The sequence below is a fragment of the Myotis brandtii genome, unplaced genomic scaffold, assembly GCF_000412655.1.
Source record: "Myotis brandtii unplaced genomic scaffold, ASM41265v1 scaffold269, whole genome shotgun sequence".
NCBI lineage: Eukaryota > Metazoa > Chordata > Mammalia > Chiroptera > Vespertilionidae > Myotis > Myotis brandtii.
The window spans coordinates 893229-912209 of NW_005360226.1; the positions used below are offsets into that span (position 1 = coordinate 893229).

The 18981-nt window shown below is 40.8% G+C and overlaps 1 protein-coding gene across 1 annotated transcript in view; it reads right to left on the minus strand.

Annotated features, from left to right (window-relative positions):
* The window catches only part of TMEM236 (transmembrane protein 236), a 46078-nt gene that overhangs the window by 7380 nt on the left and 19717 nt on the right, over positions 1-18981 (minus strand). Inside the window, 1 exon segment of the mRNA XM_005868447.2 lies at positions 17577-17718. Within this exon segment, the coding sequence (XP_005868509.2) occupies positions 17577-17718 (142 nt within the window).

Below are 18981 nucleotides of genomic sequence, written 5' to 3' on the forward strand. Positions count from 1 at the left end.
CCAACCCCCGTGCACAAATGTCGTGTACCGGGTCTCTGGTAAATAATAGTAATGATGAATTCAAGACAAATATTCAACCCATCATCTGTTCTGGAACAGCCCATGGCATACATAGAGTTGTGGCAACTTTAAGGAAGGGATTACATTGTTATCCAGTAAATTTACAAGCCCTAAGACCCACTTTCAGTTCCCTGTCAGGCACTGCATCAATCTGACAATAAATAAACGTATCATTTCTGGATTCTAGGCAATGTGAAATTGTAGGCTCATCTAACCATGGACAAGAATTGCTAAAAACTGATAGTGCTGTAGATTTTTAAATATTCCATTTTTGAGGATTGAGAAAATTTTCTAATCTAAAATTTTTGATCTTCACTTTTTCATGTGGGATATTCTGACGTTCTCCTTAGTTGATATGTGTTTAGACTGGAGAATGTGATTTGATTTACAATATATAAATAGAAAAATTATTTTTCTATATTCATATCAATATATTATAACAGATACCATAATTCATAATTGTGTTAATTATGCTAATTGAGATAGTAATCATTAATATGAAATATAATATGTATTTATATATAGTATGATATATAGTATGATATTGAGTATATTTAGATGAAACATAAACAGTAAGGTCAAATGTTGAAAAGCATATATTTCCAAATATAAATAACTCTAGACTTTGAAATGGTTTGCAATGCCTCTGTTAGTTAAGTGCTTAGATCAAGCATGTCAAACTCACGGTTGCATGTGACACGCAATGAATATTTTTGCGGCCCAGCCAATATAACAGTATGTAAGAAACATTTTAATAAAATTTTGTAACTTAATTTTTATAATATCCTGTTATACATAATTATTAATAATGAACTACAACGTTCGCTAAAGACTGGTTACTATAATCATGTTGCATTCATTTTCCTTACGCACAGGTGCGCCATTTCTCTCCACTAACACTAGCAGTGGATATTTTAGCAGCTGATTGCCACGTCATTAGTCTTGTACTGACTTGTCTGGTGTGCGCAACAGGAAATATTTCGCTTTCGGAGAACAAGAAAAATAGGTTTATTTGCATTACGCTTATTAATTTGTGCAGTTATTCAGTGTCTGGTAAGTTAATGTTTAAGAAAAAATATTAATTTTTATTAAAACGTCCCATTATTTTATGTTAACGATTACTCATTTATTTCAGCCCTTTGTATTCAGCATGTCTCTATCGAAATAAACTACGTTTCTAAGAAAATTGAAGCTTTTGGGTTTTTTTTGTGGCTCACATAAACTTAAACCTTGTTTATTTGGCCCGTGTTAGCCTTTGAGTCTGACCTGCCTGGCTTAGATACACACCAAAGCCTGAACCCAAGCTGGGCGGCAAAGACAGACACGCGGCAATGAGTGAATCCGCTGCCTTCACTGCACTTCCCTCAGCTTGTGCATATGTGTTCGTGTGCTGTATTGATGTACTACTCTGCCCACGAGACCGTGAGCTGGTCTCACTCGCCCTGGTACCTGCAGCACCTAGCAGAGTGCCTGGCATGGGACAGATTCTTCATAAAGATTTGCTGAATAAAAGATGCAGACATAACTGCTCTGGAGTCTATTGGCAGGAGGGCGCAATGGACATCCTGGGGGGTTGGGGAATCTGCACTAAAGCAAGCAAGCTAAAGCATAAGAACCAATTGTAGCCCTGGCTGGTTTGGCTCAGTGGATAGAGCGTCGGCCTGCGGACTGAAGGGTCCCAGGTTCGATTCCGGTCAAGGGCATGTACCTTGGTTGCGGGCACATCCCCAATAGGGAGTGTGCAGGAGGCAGCTGATCGGTGTTTCTCTCTCATCGATGTTTCTAACTCTCTATCCCTCTCCCTTCCTCTCTGTAAAAATCAATAAAATATATATTAAAAAAAGAACCAATTGTAGGTGTATAAAGTGTCTAACCGCCATGCTCTGAAAAGAAAGAACAATCTTCCCTCTAGGAATGCTGAACTCATAGAAAACAGAGGTAGAGTGGTGGTTACCAGGAACTGGGGGTGGGAGAAATGGGGAAATGTTGATCAAAGGGTACAAACTTCCAGTTATAAACTGAATAAGTTTTGAAGACCTAAGTACAACATGGTGACTAGAGTTAAGAAAACTGTTACATACTTGCAACTTGCTAAGAGAGTAGATCTGAAATGTTCTCACCACAAAAAAAAAGGAATGGTAATTATGTGAGGTGCTGGATATGTTAACTGACCCTACTGTGGTAATCATTTCACAATATAGAAGTGTAGCATATCATCACATTGCCATTATAACATTAAACTTATACAATGTTATATTTCAATGAATCTGAAAAAATAATAAAGCATAAAACCAGGCCAAATAGCAAAAGCCATGCCCCCAACCTCACCCCCTAAGCCAACAGGAAGGACTTTTGAGACTCCGACGGCCTCTGGCCTGGGCCCTGGGCGGAGCCCTTTAACGAAGCCCGGAGAAGCCCTGGCTGGTTTGGCTCAGTGGATAGAGCGTCGGCCTGCAGACTGAAGGGTTCCAGGTTCGACTCTAGTCAAGGGCACATGCCTGGGTTGTGGGTTCAATCCCCGCTGTGGGACGTGCAGGAGGCAGCCAATCAATGATTCTCTTTTATCCCTGATGTTTCTATCTCTCTCTCCCTCCCTCTCCCTCTCTCTCTGAAAATCAATAAAAAATATCCTTTAAAAAATATAAAAATAAAGAAGCCCATAGGACCGATCCGGTTAAGGAGCCCTGGAGGATGTGAGGAGCTCCTGGCAGGGCAGCCTGGGACCTGCGTAGCTCAGACGTAACATGGCTCTGGGCCCGGGAAGGCATGCCTGCGCGGTGTGGCACTTGCACAGCCCAGCAGGACTTGGGCTGACACCAACGGGAGACGACACCGATAGCCGCAGCCGTGGTTCAAGGCATTTCAAAGGCTTCCCAGACACGGGCAGCGTCAGCAGTCAGCGATCAGGGGACAAAAGTGCCAGAGTGTGATTCCGAGGAGACAGCACTTATGAGTTCATAGGAAGCAGCCTTCGAAAACCCCATCACACCCAGGGGACTTGGGGCCCTAAAATAGCACGTGGCAGCAGAGTCTGAGCAAAACGGTGCTCCTCTTCATAGGGCCCCACTATGCATACACGCAGCACGTAGACAAAAAGACCAAGGGTGTGCACATTGCGCCGGCCAGCCGTTCAGCAACCGGTTTCACTCGCTTCCATCCTAGACAAGAAAATCTAGATTCTGAAAATTAATGACCTATGCTTTTAATTTCAAACTGGGGCCATAAACTTTTGTGGGTTAATAATGATATGAAGAACACAGCTTGAAGTTATAAAGTACGCATGCTACATTCATGTTCCCCTGTTTCTAAAGTCTCCCTTAAATATTTATTTTGCAACTCTCAAGAATCTGACACTACATCCTAAAATTGTTCAATTTTTTCCAAATGCCAAATCATTAAAATCATGTAAAATCTCTGATTTGAGAACCCTGGATGCTCTATGTCTTTTGGGATCATTGCAATATAGTTTCCTGCCCAATCCACACTGACCTATCCTGACAGCTGTACCTCACTGAAATGTATAAATCAGAAAGTCTACCCTTCTCTCATTCCCGTCTGGGAAGTGGCTACTTATTTCCTGAGAAGGGGGTAAAAATCCTAGAACTGACACAGATTCCTGAAACTTCCCTCTTCTGAATAGCTAAGGGAGGATATGAAAGGAAATACTCCCCCTCCTTGGCATGTCCCTGAACACAGTGTTCCTCATACGTACTCTCTAAACACATTGCAAAACACATTATTGAAACCCAGCTCACACACTGGGCTCATACTGTATAATAAGCTTTTTCTTAAAAAGAAGCAAAGGGGAACTCAAAATGCTATTCATTTTCTCCAGAGAAAATCAGCATCCTTTTTTTTTTCTATTCTTTTACCTTCTGTGGAATCTCTCACATTCTATTTGGAGGTGTGATGAGTTCCATTTCAAGGAAACCTGGAAAGCAGGTTCCTTTAAAAATCTAGATGTGTTCTCTCTGCTTTTAACTTGCTATTCATCTCAGTTCTTCCTACTTCCTATAATCAGGGCTCTCACTCAGGGTGGACATCAGAATAGCTTGTGGACCTTTTAAAAAGTTACAGATGCCAGGCCTTGAAACCTTGCACGTTCTTTGAGCCAGAAATTGCTCATCTAGGCCTGTCAGTCCTCTATGCTGCGGCCCAACAGCTGTCCCCTGATGTGTTGTTGATCAGTAGGCAGAGCTCTGCCAATGTGTTTTGAAAAGACCCTTCTGGCCCTAGCTGGTTTGGCTCAGTGGATAGAGCCTATGGACTGAAGGGTCCCAGGTCCAATTCTGGTCAAAGGCCCAGATTGCTGGCTGCGATCCCCAGTAGGGGGCACACAGGAGGCAGCCGATTAATGATTCTCTCTCATCATTGATGTTTCTAGCTCTCTCTCCTTCTCCCTTCCTCTCTGAAATCAATAAAAAAATATATAAAATAATTTAAAAAAAATAGAAACAATCCCTCTGGTGGTTCTGGTGGGTACCTTGTGGGTAAGAACCTCCTGCATATATTTTAATAGGTGGTGGTTGATTCACTGAAAATAGCTCAGATGTTCAATAAAAATCATCATTGCCATTCATTTAAGAAATTATGTTTTGGTAAATTAATAACAAGATAAAATAACTCAGAAATAGATCCTTTTCTTTCTCCCATTCCTGCTCTAAAAACTCCCAATTGGGATCAGTCCTACAGTCACTGCCCGGATTTCTGAGTATCATTGAAGAAAAATCACAGAATCTGGATTGGACCCAGGACAAAATCCTGCTTCCCACCCTCCTCTGTACCTTTATCGGTGTTCAGCTATGCATCTCACTGTCCCTGACCGACTCTGTCTCCCTTCCCCACAGCGGTGACTCCAAACCGTGCCCATCCTATTGCAGATTCTCTCCTGTTCACGCATCACCATGGTTTTCAGCAGATAACCTGTCTTCTATTTCACAAAGATATTGGGGGGTTATCAGGTGTAAACTGCCCCTGTTTCTTTCTACTCATCCACTCCAATCACACTGCACAACTGCCTAGTTCTCACACACTTCCCCAAATCATGATTTAATTATCTGGGGTGCCATCTAGAAATAAAAAGAATTTAAAGCCCTTTTCAGTGGTTCTCAACCTTCTGGCCCTTTAAATACAGTTTCTCATGTTGTGACCCAACCATAAAATTATTTTTGTTGCTACTTCATAACTGTAATGTTGCTACTGTTATGAATCATCATGTAAATATCTGATATGCAGGATGGTCTTAGGCGACCCCTGTGAAAGGGTCGTTCGACCGCCAAAGGGGTCACGACCCACAGGTTGAGAACCGCTGCTTTAGGTGATTATAACCTGCAGCCCAAATTGAGAACATCTGCTCTCTTTAAAAAAAATTTTTTTATTGATTCCAAAAAGGAAGGGAGAGGGAGAGGGAGATAGAGATAGAAACATCAATGATGAGAGAGAATCATCCAATCACCTGCCTCCTGCATGCCTCCTACTGGGGATTGAGACTGCAACCTGGGCATGTGCGCTGACCAGGAATGGAACCTTGACCTCCTGATTCATGACATTCAACCACCAGCCAGATCTTAATGTGAGATATGTCAGAACTCAATGAGGTTTTCTTTTTAAAAATCTACAGATGTCCAAGTCCCATCACCAGAGATTCTAATTCAATTCATCTGTTGTGACTATGATTGGTATTGACATATATTTATTGTTGATGTTAATCCTCACCCAAGGATATATTTTTTTAGAGAGAGTGAAAGACAGGGAGAGAGAAACATTGATTGGTTGCCTGCAACCAAGGTATGTGCCCTTAACTGGAATCAAACCCAGGACCCTCAGTCCATGGGCCAACACTCTATCCACTGAGCCAAACCGGCTAGGGTGGCATTAATATTTTTAAAGCACTCTATTAAGTGCTTTTTATATGGTAGAAATTATCAGGAGAAATGGACAGAAATACAATAAAGACAGATATCTAAAAGCTTTGCCAGATCAAATAAATAAATATACTGATGATCATATCTAATTTATTAGTTGCCTGTAAATGAACAAGTTCCTACCCTACAGAGAATCCAACCTCTTCATTAAATATTTAAATATAAAATATTTTTGAGAAACACCTGTTCTTCTTAAACTATTTCAAAAAATTCAAAAGGTGGGAAGACTCTCAAACTCATTTTACAAGACCAGCATTATTCCAAAACCAAATAAAGATACCACAAAGAAAGAAAATTATAGGACAATATCCCTACTGAACATAGATGCTAAAATCTTCAACAAAATATTAGCAAACTAGATCCAGCAATACATTAAAAAGATCATACACCATGACCAAGTAGGATTTATTCTGGGGTACAAGGTTGGTATAATATCCACAAATCAATAAATGTGACACAAAACAGAAACAAAAGAAAGGATAAAAACCACATGATCATATCAACAGATGCAGAAAAAGCATTTTATAAAATCCAGCACCCATTTATTATTTTAAAAAACTCTCAGCAAAGTAATAATAGAGTGAACATATCTTAACATAATAAAGGCTTTATATGACAAACCCACCGCCAACATTGTACTCAACAGGCAAAAATTGCAAGTATTTCCCTTAAGATCAGGAACAAGACAGAGATGTCAACTTTCACCACTTTTCTCAACATAGTACTGGAAGTTCTAGCCACAGTTATTAAAGAAGAAAAAAATAAAAGGTATACAAAGTGGAAAGAAAGATGTAAAAATGTCCTTATTTGCATTTGACAAGAGACTGTATGTAGAGAACACTAATGATTCCACCAATAAACCACTAGAACTGGTCAATAATGTAAAGTAGGAGGATATAAAATAAATATCCAGAAATGAGTTGCATTTTTACACACCAATAATGAACCACCAGAAGGGAAAGTAAGAAAACAATCCTATTTACAATTGCATCAAAAAATAAAATACCTAGGAATAAATTTAAGCAAGGATGTAAAAGATCTGTATTCGGAAAATTGCAAGACACTGAAGAAAGAAACTGAAGAAGATACCAATAAGTAAAGGTATAGACTGTGTTCATGGATAGGAATAATTAACATCATTAAAATGTCCATATTGCCCAGCCAGAGTGGTTCAGTTGGCTGAGCACCAGAAGATTGCTGGTTCAATTCCCAGTCAGGCCATGTACCTGGGTTGAGGGTTTGATCCCAGCCAGGGAGTATGCAAAAGGCAACCAATTGATGATCAATGATTCTCTCTCTCTCTCTCTCTCTCTCCCTCTCTCTCTCTTTCTCTTAAAGCATGTCCTTGGGTGAGGATTATGAAATGTCCATACTACCCAAAGCAATATGTAGATTCAACAATTCCTAACAAGATAGCAATGGTGTATTTCATTGACCTAGAACAAGTACTCCAAAAATTTATATGGAACTACAAAAGATCCTGAATAGCAACAGTAATCTTGAAAAAGAAGAACAAAACTGGAGGAATCATACTACCTGATATCAGACTATACCAGCCGTGGGCAAACTACGGCCCATTTGAAATGAATAAAACTAAAAAAAAAAAGACCGTACCCTTTTATGTAATGATATTTACTTTGAATTTATATTAGTTCACACAAACACTCCATCCATGCTTTTGTTCCGGCCCTCCGGTCCAGTTTAAGAACCCATTGTGGCCCTCGAGTCAAAAAGTTTGCCCACCCCTGGACTATACTAAAAGGCCATAGTAATCAAAACAGCATGGTACTGGCATAAAAACAGACCTAGATCAATGTAACAGAATGGAAAGCCCTGAAATAAACCCATGCCTTTGTGGTCAATTAATATTTGACAAAGGAGGCAAAATCATACAATGGGGAAAATATAGTCTATTTAATAAATGATGTTGGGAAAATTGGACAGATACATGCAAAAAAAATGAAACTAGACCACCTTCGCACACTGCACACAAGAATAAACTCAAAATGGATTAAAGACTTAATGTTAGACTCAAAACCATAAAACTCCTAGAAGAAAACATAAGGCAGTAAAATCTGGGACATTTCTCATAGTAATATTTTCTCTGATATATCTCCTCAGGCAAAGGAAACAAAAGAAAAAATAAACAAATGGAACTACATCAAACTAAAATGTTTTTTTAAATATATTCTATTGATTTTTTACAGAGAGGAAGAGAGAGGGATAGAGAGTTAGAAACATTGATGAGAGAGAAACATCGATCAGCTGCCTCTTGCACACCCCCTACTGGGGATGTGCCCACAACCAAGGTACATGCCCTTGACCAGAATTGAACCTGGGACCTTTCAGTCCGCAGGGCAACACTCTATCCACTGAACCAAACTAGTTAGGGCTAAAATGTTTTTTTCACAGCAAAGAAAACTATCAACAAAATGAAAAGACAACTCACTGAATGGGAGAACATATTCACCAATGATACATCTGATGAGGGATTAATATCCAAAATTTATAAAGAACCCATAAAACAACACCAAAAACAAAGAATCTAATTTAAAAATGAGCAAAAAACCTGAAAAGACACTTTTTTCTAAGAGGATACACAAATGGCCAATAGGCATATGAAAAGATACTCAATGACATTAATCATCAGAGAAATGCAAATTAAAACCATAATGAGTTATCACCTCACACCTGTCAGAATGCCTATCATCAATAAATCAACAAACAACAAGTGTTGGTGAGGATGCGGAGAAAAGGGAACCCTTGTGGCCTGTTGGTGGGAATGCAGACTGGTGCAGCCACTGTGGAGAGCAGTAGGAGTTTCCTCAAAAAATTAAAAGTGGAACTGCCTTATGACCCCAGTGATTCCAAATCCAGAAATATAGCCAAAGAAACCCAAAACACTAATACAAAAGAATATAGGCACCCTTATGCTCATTGCAGTGTTATTTACAATAGTCAAGATATGAAACAGCCCAAGGGTCCATCAGTAGATGAGTGGATAAAAAAAGCTGTGGTACATTTACACAATGGAATATACTCAGCCATAAAAAGAAGGCAATCTTACCCTTTGTGATAGCATGGATGGACCTGGAAAGCATTATGCTAAGCAAATACTACTAAGCCAGCCAGAGAAAGACAAATGCCAAAGATTTCACTCATATGTAGAATGTAATGAACAAAATTAACTGGCAAACAAAATAGAAACAGACTCACAGATAGAGAGCTGACTGACAGCTGTCAGAGGGGAGGGGGTTTGGGGGGCTAGGTGAAAAAGGTGAAGGGATTAAGAAAAAAACAAAGCAAAACAAAACCCTCATAGACACAGACAACACTGTGGTGGTTCCCAGAGGAAAAGAGGGGTGGAGGGAGGTAGACGAGGGTAAAGGGAGGATAAATGGTGATGGAAGGAAACTTAACTTGGGGAGGTGAACACAGAATACTCCATACAGATGATGTATTATAGAATTATCCCCTGAAACTATATAATTTTATTAAACAATGTCACCCCAATAAATTCAATTAAAAAGTAAAAAATATATATTTTTGATAAAATAATTGGTAAATATTTATATCACCTTGAAGTAAAAAAAAAAAAACTTTTTAAGCATAGCACGAAAGACAGAGTCCATAAAGGATATATTAATAGACTGAATTGTATCAAAATTAAACCTTTCCTATTGCAAAAACACCATAATGAAATTAAGAGGCATATATCCCTGAAATATATGATAAGTTAGGACATACAAAGCTTAAAATTCTTACTACTTACAGAACTCATGAGTCGGTACTTTAAAAAAAAACAAAGAATGGATGTGTCAACAGAAAAACAGATCAAGGATATAAATATATGATTTTTTAAAATCACAAATAGCCAATAAATCTATGAGAAATATGCAACAGAAGTACTACTTTAAGCAGATTATAAAAACATTAAGATGCTATTTTGCCTATGAAATTAGCAAAGATGAAAAGGAATAAATCATCTAATGTTACAAGGCTGAGGAGAAACAGGTGTTTTCTGACACTGCTGTTTAGAAGGTAAAGTAGGGCATTCTTTGGAGGGAGCCATTGATTGATTGACACATCAAAAAACCTTAAAGCCTTGCATATACTTTAAGCCAGAAATTGTACATCTAGGCATTTTACCTAAAGACATAGCATTATGCTTTGAGGTCCTGCCATACTTGGCCCAAGTCTCTGGGTATTAAAGAAACCACACAGAAGGAACTGGACTAGGGCCACTGTGAGCAGATTTATTTGAAAACCTTACACTGCCAACACCATCTCTGGCACCTCTTACTGATGTGATAGTGGAAACCAACTCCTCTGAAAAGCTCTGATGTTTTCTACTCAAATAGCCTGTTGATCTCACCTCTAGCAAGTCGTTTCTGACTATGCAGATATCCCTTATGTAGCCAAACTATCTTGCCACCCTGTTTGTACAATCCCCCACGACCTCCTGTGTATTTGCCTGCATGTGCAGCCAGTCCATAATAGTCCCTTTCTTCTGGAAAGCATTGTTGCCAAGGAGTGTGGGCATGTGCAGATGCTCAGGGTCTTCTGAGGACACTGCAGTCATCATCCTGATATCACTCAGCTGTCATCCAGCGGCATAACTGCTGCGAACATAACTCTCTCTGTCCCCAGCCTCTGCTTGGCTAGTCACCTCGCCGAGTGGCTTCTCACTCCCATACACAGCACAGGGTCCCCCTAAACACAGACTCCCTGCATTATCCACGCACCAACTATATTATAATTTCATAAATCATGGTTCATTCATATAATGGAATATTATTCACCCAATAAAAATGACACAGAAGAAAAAGATGTAATAACAAGAATGATACCCACAACATATTGTTAAGGAAAAAGGGAAGTTACAAAATAGATTTTCTTAAGTGAAGAATGCCTATCAAGATGCTGTTAGTTATAAATCTCTAGTGTGTAGGAGTATGGTTGATTTCCCTTTTCTTCTTTTTTGACAGTTTAAATGAATTCGTATAATTTTGGAAAAACAGAAAATGTTAGAAATAAGACAATTCAAAATGGAATGTTACAAAAGGCTATCTGGGTTTTGTATGTGTTGGGCTACAAATCTGTGTGTGAATACTCTACTGGCATGGGCCTGCTCTACCTGTAAAGCAATTGTGTGTTGTGTTGTGTTGTGTTGTGTTGTGTTGTGTTGTGTTGTGTTGTGTTGTGTTGTGTTGTATTTTGTTGTATCCCAGAGCAGCAGCAGCCACAAGACTTTGGATGTGGACACACTTTGTCCCTAGGGGGCGCAGTGTCATGATTCCCAGAGAGCCAACGACTAGAGGGGTAGAGAATTGGCCCGCCAAGTTATATTACCACCCTAGAAATAGACACAGCTTCTGACTCTAAATGAAGGCCTAGATTAATGGCTTTCAATCATTAGCAGAAGATCCACTTTTCAAATGAAATCTGACATAAAACACTAACTTCTGAAAGGCAAAAAATTTGTTGATCTGGTTCCAGTATGACTTGGGGCATCCAGAAGTTTTCAGCGTGACTCTTGAAGTAGCTTTGTAGATTTCCAAATTGATCATTTGGAAACAAACAGTAGTTGGTGTTAAGAAGGCAACTTCCATTTCAGCAAGGTTTGTCAATTCAGGGTGGGAAATCCAACTGAAGTTATTTTTACTACCAAAACATGGACACTAAACCCTTGGATAAGATAAAGCTTTCCTTCATCTGCGGCCCCAAAGTATTTGAGCTATTATACTCTGTTATACCACTGACAGCATGGTGCACAAGCAGGGCTCATGCTATTCAAATGAGTCCTGCAGGTGGGACTAAAAATGTGCACCCTATCCATGGACTTCTTTATGTGTCTGTTTGCATTAGCTGGTTTTTATATAGGAGGCAGGAAAGGAAATCTAAAGGTGAGCCTGATTTGGGGGTTCAGACAACATAGGCGTTTGATGTAAAGAGGATCTATGAGATCCTGTGGGGGAAAAAAGAAGCCACAAGACCTAGTGATAGGAGGAGAAATGCTGGTTTCAGGGGAGTCGCATGGCCATTACTTGCAATCATTAAAGCTCAGCCAACCCTCGTATATCAGCGCACTGGAGATAAAAGGCTTCTGTTTCCTCGGGGAAATAGCTATTCCATTACGCTGATCGGGTCTCTCTAGAAAAGTAGGACTCAGCGGAAGAATGTCAGTATCCAACTTGCAGAGGAAAGGTTATCAGTGTGAAGCCTCAGCAGAACATCAGGCAACATCCCAGAGGCAAGCAGCAGCAGTACTGAGTGTTTAGAGCAGAGAGTCCGGGAGGAGTGGTAGGAAAATAGCACAGAAAGTTGTCTGTGCATGAGAATGATGACTGGGAGGACAGCAGGAGCCACGGGGTAGTCAACAGTCTAGACAACAAATGAGAGGTCAGGAGACTCACTTTGGGTCTGATTTTAAAACAAGAGGGAACAATGGGAGAGGAAGAGAGATGGAGGTCCAGGCAATAGTAGGTTGGGAGTGAACTAGCAAAATTCAGATGGAAATGTTACAGTATGCTCATTTGTACACAGATACCACTAAAAGCTGGGGACAAAGAAAAAATAATAAAAGCTGGGGACATTCAGTCTGTATATTATATTCTTATTTTTTCACAAGACTGGGGCTTGACATTATAGTAAGTTCTCATTTACTGTCATTGTTCTGTGACTTTAAGCAAAATGACATATAGCAAAAACAATTTTACGACATGAATGAAACGTTATTAGAGGACTACGTCCATGTGTGACTCTGCCATGCCTCAGAGAGCTACCTACCAGAAAACATCCCTATGTGACACGTAATCACTTGATACTGAAACACTTCAACTGGTTATAGGAAGTGAGCCCAAGGCTGCATTGGTCCAGGAAGACTGCTTTAAGCATAAGCTTATTTCCTATTAAGAATACCTTTTATTTTATTATTATTTTTTAATCCTCACCTGAGGATATGGGTTGTTTTTTTCCATTGATTTTAGAGAGAGAGGAAGGGAGAGAAAGAGACTCATCGTGTGAGAAACATCAATCCGTTGCCTACGTGCCTGACCAGAATCGAACCCACAGCCTAGGTATGTGCCCTGGCTGGAATTGAACCTGCAATCTTTTTGGTGAACAGGGATGATGCTCCAACCAGCTGTGCAAGAATGACTTTTATTTTTTAACTGATGTCCGGTGCACAAAAAATTTGTTCCCTGGGGGCAGGGGGGTCCCTCAGCCCGGCCTGTGCCCTCTCACAGTCTGGGACCCCTGGGGGGATGACCACCTGCTGGCTTAGGCCCGCTACCCAGGGGATTGGGCCTAAGCTGGCAGTCAGACATCCCTCTGGCAGCCCGGGAACCCTCGGGGGATGTCCACTTGCCAGCGGGGAGCAGACCTAAGCTGCAGTCGGACATCCTTAGCGCTGCTGAGGAGGCGGGAGAAGCTCCCACCACCACTGCTGTACTGGCAGCCATCAGCCTGACTTGTGGCTGAGCAGAGCTCCTCCGTGGGAGCACACTGACCACCAGGGGGCAGCTCCTGCATTGAGCGTCTGCCCCCTGGTGGTCAGTGTGTGTCATAGTGACCAGTCATTCCAGTCATTCTGCTGTTAGGGTCAATTTGCATATTACCCTTTTATTATATAGGATAGAGGCCTGGTGCATGGGTGGGGGCTGGCTGGCTTGCCCTGAAGGGTGTCCCAGATCAGGGTGGGGGTCCTGCTGGGGTGCCTGGCCAGCCTGGGTGAGTGGCTAATGGTTGCTTGCAGGCTGGCCACAGCCCCTTCAAGGTGGGGTTCCCCCCTGGGGTGCCTGGCCAGTCTGGGTGAGGGGCTGATAGCTGTTTGCAGGCTGGCCAAGGCCCCCAGTTGGAACCCTCACCCCATGAGGGTGTGGCCAGCCTGGGTGAGGGGCTGAGGGCCGTTTTCAGGCTGGCCACACCCCCTTCAGGGAGGGGGGTCCTGCTGGGGTGCCTGGCCAGCCTGGGTGAGTGGCTAATGGTTGCTTGTAGGCTGGCCCACCCCCTTCAGGGTGGGGGTCGCTACTGGGGTGCCTGGCCAGCTTGGGTGAGGGGCTGATGGCTGTTTGCAGGCTGCCCACAGCCCCGTCAGAGGGGGGTCCCCGCTGGGGTGCCTGGGTGAGGAGCTTATGGCTGTTAGCAGGCTGTCCACAGCCTCTTCAGCGTGGAGATCCCCGCTGGGGTGCCTGGCCAGCCTGGGTGAGGGGCTGATGGTGTTTGCAGGCTGTCCACAGCACCTTCAGGGTGGGGGTTCCCACTGGGGTGCCTAGCCAGCCTGAGTGGGGGGCTGAGGGCTGTTTTCAGGCTGGCCACACCCCCTTCAGGGTGGGGGGTCCTGCTGGGGTGCCTGGCCAGTCTGGGGGAGGGGCTGATGGCTGTTTGCAGGCTGGCCACAGCCCCTAGCCACCCAAGCTCCCAGTGGAGGCTGGCTGGAAGCAGGTATCTGGGATTTATTTATCTTCTATAATTGAAACTTTGTTGCCTTGAGCAGAAGCCACAGCAGGCCAGGGCAGGTGGGAAGCTTGGCTTCCTCCATTGCCGGGGCAACCAAGCCTCCTGCTTGCTCCAGCTCCATGGCTGCCGGCCGCCATATTGGTTGGGTTAATTTGCATATAGTCACTCTGATTGGCTGGTGGGCGTGGCTTGGGGCATAGCGGAGGTGCAGTCAATTTGCATGTTTCTCTTTCATTAGATTAGATTTAGAAAAGGAAACACTACTTGATGGTCAGACTTGGAACTGAGACAGCTCAGTTAGGGCAAGAGCATCAAAGCAGCCCTAGCCGGTTTAGCTCAGTGGATAGAGTGCTGGCCTGTAGACTGAAGGGTCCCAGGTTCAATTCCAGTCAAGGGCACATGCCCAGGTTGCAGTCTCGATCCCCAGTAGGGGTGTGCAGGAGGCAGCCGATCAATGATTCTATCTCATCATTGATGTTTCTATCTCTCTCTCTACCCCTTTCTCTGAAATTAATAAAAATATATACATAAAAAAAAATTTTTTTAAAGAGCCCTGGCCTGTTTGGCTCAGTGGGTAGAGCATCAGCCTGCGGACTGAAGGGTCCCAGGTTCGATTCTGGTCAAGAGCATGTACCTTGGTTGTGGGCACATCCTCAGTAAGTGTGCAGGAGGCAGCTGATCGATGTTTCTCTCTCATCGATGTTTCTAGCTCTCTATCCCTCTCCCTTCCTCTCTGTAAAAAATCAATAAAATATATATTTAAAAAGAGCATCTAAGCATTGAGATGACCTTAGCTTCATCAGCAGAAGGTCAGAGCTGCTGCAAGCCTGGAGGGCGCCAAACGCTCCCAAGCCTGCTTGTCACCCACCCTCGCCTACTTCTCTGATTCTGAAGTACCCCATGCAGCGAAACCATATTTGTAGCACACTTGCTTATGTTAAGATGTATGCAGTACAATTTATATATTATTGAGTTTGTGTATTAATTTAAGTTCCAGAGGATAATCAGAATTTCCCATGGATTCAAAATTCACATATTTTATTAGTGTGCATGTTAAAATAAGTATTGGAGACTATTTGAGTTCAGAGTTTGCATGAAAATTAGATGCATATATAATTAATATTTACAAAGGTATTTTGAGTGAATGCTAGTCTTTTTTAAAGTGGGATTTAAATGGTGGAGCTATTAAAACAGATATTAGCCCTCTTAAATTTGGACAGAGCGAAGCGCGAGAAGGAGAAGCAGTTATATAAGATGCCCTGGAGGCTTCTCCCTAAGACGGACTTTTTCTTTGGAGTGTGCTTATTTCAATTCTCAGTGTCATCGTGACTTCTGATACAGGCAAAATTCCCCTTTAAAAATCCAACTCATCACTTAAAATATAAAAAGCCAATAACTTCTTCCCAAAAATATAAATGTGCACTTTTTAAGAGAAATTGCACTAAAAAGTAGGAACAGGAAAGTTCATATTCGCATGGAAATACAGAGTCATTAAATACAGTGCAGGCCCTGGCTGGGTAACTGAGTTGGTTTGAGAATCCTCCCAATACACCAAAGTTGCAGGTTTGACCTCCGGTCAGGGTACATGCAAGAAGCAACCAATGAATGCATAAATAAGTGGAACTACAAATTGGTATCTCTCTCTCTCTCTCTCTCTCTCTCTCTCTCTCTCTCTCTCTCTCTCTCTCTCTCTCTCCCCACCCTCTTTGTCTCTAAAATCAATAAAAATAAAAAAAGTGCAATTTCAAAATTCACTTATGTCATTAAGGAGCATAGAGAAGTAGCCAAGGGTTTAACGATTCCCAAGTCTCCTCAGCTAAAAAAAATACACGAGACAGTGAAGGGCAGATGTAACTTCGGAGTACATTTTCCTCAACAGATGGCCACTGGCTGCCATCTTATCTAACATGTCACATGTGTGTGTTAAACATAATAGTTCATCACTTCTCACCAAAGGACAAAGTACAACATATGAAGCTCAGAGTGCTACATTTCCTGGTGGCCTCCAACTCCGTTTTGCTTTTCAATTTGAGGATCAAGAGTGACTGACTGGAAGGGTGGTGGCTCATAACCCATAAAATGATTCTCTGCTCTTTTCCTTCCTGGCTGTAGTAGTCATGCCTATCACTCCAAAGCATTCTCCTATGATTCATTCAATTTACCCCATCCAGTCCATCAGGAAGTGATGAGTCAAAACCCACTCATTTCAAATATAACATCTTAACCATATAATAACCGTAGCATACAAATACTGTGAATTAAACACAGATACTATCACATGAAATTCAATGAAAGTTGAGGGAATTTAGTACTAACCAAACAAAATATTCAATTCACAAAATATTTTTTTAAAAAGGCCAACCATTATTTAGTTTTGACTGATCCCTTTTGAGAATTGTGGCATATCTTGTGTGTGTGTCTGGTTTCTTTTTTTTTTTTTTTAGTGTGATCTTTAGCTTTTTGACAATTCACTATCAAAAATAATTATACAGGAATAACTGCAATAGTCATATTAATTCCTGTATCAAAGGTATCTATACTAAACTCTTCATATATTCATCTAAACTTAAATTTTTTGTGTTTTTAAATAATTGTTATTGATTTTTTTTAGAGACAGATGAAGGGAGAAGGAGAGAGAGAGAGAGAAACATCAATGCAAGAGTGAAACATCATTGGCTGCCTCCTGCACGCCCCTACCAGGGATTGAGCCTGCAACCTGGGCACGTGCCCTAACCTGGAATCAAACTAGCAACCTTTCGGTGCACGGGATGATGTTCAACCAACTGAGCCACATTGGCCAGGGATAAAGTTTTAAGAGTTCCTAAAAATAAAAAGCTATAATAATTTACTTAGATAATTTTCTTGCTAAACATTAAAATGTTTGGTATTAAATATTTGGTAACTTTATTCATTTATCAGTATTATCAAAATGAAAGTTAGAAACAAGAATAATTGCCTATCTATCAAAGTAGGTTTAAAAATAATTGTATTTAGATATCTTCATTTGTAATCTTCTGTCTGTAACTTTAGCTTTACAGAGTTATCATTAAACATGTCAATAGATAACAGGGTGGCAGAAAAGTGAACAACAGGTCAAACTTTAAAAAAAAATACCTTTAAGAGAATACTTACTTTTTTGCCTCCCTCTAAGAGGGTATATCCTGAGTTTTTCAATGATGTCAACCACAATCAAGGAAGTCAGAACCAGAGAGACTGGTAGGTCAGGCAAGGTGTCCGGCAAGCTATTAGCAGAACCATTAGCATTCTTTTGAACCTGTTGTCATAAAACCATTTAGAAGCATTAACTTCATATGCTTTCTTTTTTTAAAAAAATTGTTTTAATTATCTGAAAGCAGTGCTATACATTTACTAAAATACTAAAAGCTTGGTTTTCAGCTTCTCAGATATTTATCCCCATGAGGTTTTGAACCATTTCTAAAGATGTAAGAAGTATTTATATCAATGGATGAGCCTTCAGTTCAAGGCAATACATGTGAAAATATAACAGCAGGCTTCTGGCAGTGGTAAAATGGACAATTCCTCCAAGCCTGCTGGTAAGCACAGCCTCTGAAAGTTCGATATCAAAGACCTAGTCCTAGGAGGACAAGAATTGGAGTTTAGGATCTCCCAAGAAGGGAGAGCCTAGGTAAACCCAGCGAGGCTTTGGGGCACTTTCTTCATCTGATTGAGGCATCTACTTAAAAAACACAGTGGCAAGCATCATATTAATGATTATATGTTAAGAGTTTTCCCTCTGAGATCAGGAGTGAAACAAAGGTGCCACCACGACCATTTCTGTTCAACAGTGCACTTGAGGTTCCAGCCAGTGTAATAAGGCAGGATAAAGAAATAAGCAGTATAAACTTTGCCAAGAAAGAAAAACAAAATAGTCATAGACTATATAAGTGCATATAAAGAAAAATCCTCCCAAAATGGATTAATTATTTCTACATACCAATAGCAAAGAGAAAATAAGATTTTTAAAAAGATAGCATTTAAAGCAACTTCAATCAAAATTCCAAGTTTTTTTATGGAAAGTGATAAGCTGATTCTAAAATGTATATAGAAATACAAAGGGCAAGAACTAGAAGAAAAAGAAAAAGATATGGAGATTTACTTTTCTGTTTGTAAAGAGCTATTATAAAGCTACAGGAATTAAGTCAATGTGGTATTGGCACAGGAATAGAAAAGTAAGTAATGGGACAGAACAGAAAATTCAGAAATAGACCTGATTTATAACAAAAGTAGCAAAGTAGCACTTATAGAGAGATGTTGGAAAACAGACGTTTTAATAAATGGTGCATAGTCCATTGGATGTTATTTGGAAAAAAAATAAATAGAAATTGCCTCCCTACTGTACAAGATGTACAGAAATTAGCTCTAGATGGATTTTTAATCTAAAAGAGAATGGCAAAACAATACAGGACCCAAAATATAATATAGGAGATCTTCAGTTCCTCAAGATTCAGAGTCACAATATGACAAAATCTTCTCAAACCAAAGCACTATCCATAAAGGAAAGAAATTGATAAATGGG